A 3,568-nucleotide genomic window follows, 5' to 3' on the forward strand; every position below is an offset into this window, starting at 1 on the left:
ATCACCATGACATCCCCTTAGGTCCATATTTATTTGTAAAATCTGTACGCCTCTGTAACCCTGATTTACTTCAAAACAGTGCCATATATACCATCTTTAACAGGTTGTGTGCACACGTAGAGATTAGGAGGAAATATTTATTGTCTGCATATAATAACTTCACAAAAATTGGGATGCTGTGTGGTCTACTTTTGTTTGGCTCTTTATGTGTTGACCTTTTACGGACTTACAGTCACGACAAACTGTTCAATGAATACATCTTCTCGAACTGTTATGCCATAATTTATTTCATTTTGAAAGTGTATATTTATTTTGTGAATGTATCGTGGTGCTGCTGACTAAATTCCATAATGCACTTTAGTTATATCCTGTACATGTTCTTTTGTGGTTGAGTTTTAATTTGATGTTTCTTTTTGATGGTCCTGCTTTCTCTTCCCACCTTAGATCCCTCATGGACTTGTAACTTATTGGATACTTCATCAAACCCACTCTCATCATCTTACATTATAGTTTATTTTTATAGAACAAGCCTGAGTTGGGCGCCGTCAGATTCATTTACTGTTCTTCACTTGCACTGAGAGCATACTGTATATGTTTCCAGTTAATCAAACATTAAAAATGTAGCCATTAGAAACATTTTTGATTCATGGTGTTTTTGTTCTAAAATGTGCCAAACGTACCTACTGCCAGCTCAAATATTGCTGTCCTTCGTTGTCTTATATGAGTTTAAACTGAATATCTTTGGATTTTGGACAAATGAAACAAAACATTTTAAGACATCACCGCTGGCTGAAAATTGAAGAGGACATTTTCATTTTCATTTTAAGTGTTGGTGGTGTCAAGTGGAGCTAAATTGAACCCCTCAGCCCTCCTTCATCTAAAACAGATAACACAATGAATGCCAGTTTTGTTATTACTTACAGCACTGTTCATGAAGTGAGGTGCTACATCACATTAAAACAAACCAGACCAATCGTTACATAATCAGATACCTATTTTATCTATATCCAGTGGACTGTGGGGCTACTATAAATGATTTTTTTCATTATCGATTTGATGAATACCTCATGATAAAGCAAAAAAATGATTGATCAATAAAACATGAAAAATGTTCAATATACATGACAAAGAAAATCACCAATTTTTAACATTTGAACAGGCAAATGTTTGGTTGAAGTTATTTGATCATAAAATTGATGTTCAGGGCTGTTTATTTGTACAGTATTTGATCACGACCTTTGACCTTGCTGTATCTGTGGATGATGGCTTCTCTGTTTAATTAAGATGTGTAATATTTGGGTCTAAACAGGTTTGGAAAAACTAAAAACCATCAATGTCTTTGTTGACTTTTGGGCACGGACACAACACAGTGTAGCTGTTAATGTCCCACTTGAGAACATGTGGCATTTTTAACAGCCGCTGACTGCACGGCACAAACACTGGTAATGGAGGGGTTAGCAAATGCATCAGCGTCAGCTATATCCTGTGCTAAGAGCAGCAGTGTACACCATAAGCCATTAGCTGACACAGAGTCATAAATGCAGTGGAAAGCCAGATAAAGCCGTCGTTAGGAGCCTGAAGCTCACATTGAAGAAATCAATCAAACAACGGAGAGAGACATTAATATCTCCAGAAGAGGGGAGGAACGGCTGAATGTAATCAATGGACTGGTCTTTTGGAAAGTATATGGTGGTTAAGGAGCTGATTTTTACACAGAACTTACACAGTATGAACAAAAATAATGATTAATTGTTTGATTAATTAATTATCAAAATGTTTTTTTCTTTTTATGAGCTAATTGATAAATCAACTAAATCTTTGGTGCTTTAACAGACCAGGAAAGGTCCGTGCAAGCATTTACAAACCACAAAGAAGCTTCAGTCCATGAAGTATTTCTACAAATTCAAATCGCAAATTAAAAAACACACAGATCATATAAGCTAGTTTAAGAAACATTGTTGTCAGTTGAAGCTGTTAATAAACATTAATGTAACCCAAAAATAAACAAAAAATACACACATCCTGTAATAATAATAATAATAATAATAATTATCATTATTATTATTATATTAATAATAATAAAACACACATGTACTATGGACCACTGTTCGCTCAGCAGCTGGTCTGAGGCCGTTTCTCTTTAAACTCAGTCATCCAGAATCAATTTGACCCAAGTGATGTTTGCTTTTCTTCCATCCACATTCACACTTTGTAATGAGTCCTGAGAGGCTGCCACCTCTCCCGTCTTCAGTCCAGTTTCACAGGATGGACACTGTTAAAACAGAGCGCTCCATTTTACATTATGAGGATAGTTCACTCATAGATAAGAGCCAGATTCTGGTTTGAGGAACGACGATGGTGAGTACGTCAAAATGATGGTTAGTTGTTAAATCTATCACGATTTTAAAATGTTATAAAAAGTGACAAGACAAACACCTGTTTCTGTTAACAACACTACCAGTAGAAATTAAGTAAAGAGCAGCTGTTTGTTATTTCTCAAAATATTAATTAAACACATTTTGTTCTGAAGCAGACTGCCATTTATAGATATGATTTGTAAATGTTCTCTTTCATTAAAAAAACATAAATGATAACAAAATTAATATACATCTTATTTGAAAGGTGAAGACAAGTCGATGATAATATGGCTATTCCCAATACCTACGGGGTGATCTTTGCCTGCACCTGTGGAGTGATCCTGGGCATCGGGCTGTGTGCCAACCTGCTGGTTTTCTCTTTGTTTGTAAAGCACAACACGTTACGTAAGAACCGCCTCGACATCCTCCTACTCAGCATGGCTCTGGCTGACTTCCTCACCCTCCTGCTCATCCCCTTCACCCTGCACTCTGCTGTTACCCACTCCTGGCCTCTGAGTAACACCTCCTGCAAGGTCTACCAGTTCCTGTTAGCCTTCAGCCTGGCAGCAAGCACCTACTCGCTGTGCGCTGTGTCCGTGACCCGCGCCATGATCATCACCAACCCATACCAGCCACCCACGATGGACCTGGTCGTCCTCATGTTTGTCCTGGTCTGGGCCCTCAGCTTCTTCATCAGCCTGCCGTTGCGAATTTTTGCCACCAAAGAGAGCTTGAGCCCAAGTCTGACAAACTTCACCTTCTGCCTTCCAACCATCCATGAGCATCACTACCAAGTGATCCTGAGCCAGTTTGTACTGTACTACTTTGTACCAATGCTGGTCATCGCTTTCAACTATGTCCGCCTGGCTCTTTTTCTCCACAAGAGCCCTGTAATGTCAGTGTCCAGTGCCAGGAATACCCGCAGAGCCTCCGTCATGGTCTTCTTGGCTGCTGCTACCTTTTCAGTGTGTTGGCTGCCGGGTTACGTACTGGAGCTGTGTGTGTACCTGGAGCTGTACAGCCAAGGATCGGCTTGGGAGATGTTCTACTTCGTTTGCACTGTGCTCCAGTACCTGCACCCCTGTGTCAACCCAGTGCTCTATGTGCTGCTGTCCAAGCGCTACCGCCACAGGAGGGCAGCCTGGCTCTTCAGCTGCAATAGGAACAGAGTGCAACCACAGGTCATCAGCGTCCCCACAGACAGCTTTTAG

The 3,568-nt window shown here is 39.8% G+C and overlaps 1 protein-coding gene across 1 annotated transcript; it reads left to right on the forward strand.

Moving 5' to 3' along the window:
- The first annotated feature begins 2,644 nt into the window (after positions 1-2,644).
- Positions 2,645-3,568, forward strand: LOC128358444 (galanin receptor 2b). The gene has a single exon (XM_053318725.1). It carries the CDS (start codon positions 2,645-2,647, stop codon positions 3,566-3,568), a length of 924 nt encoding a protein of 307 aa, XP_053174700.1.

Source organism: Scomber japonicus, chromosome 5 (genome assembly GCF_027409825.1).
Source record: "Scomber japonicus isolate fScoJap1 chromosome 5, fScoJap1.pri, whole genome shotgun sequence".
Classification (NCBI taxonomy): Eukaryota; Metazoa; Chordata; class Actinopteri; order Scombriformes; family Scombridae; genus Scomber; species Scomber japonicus.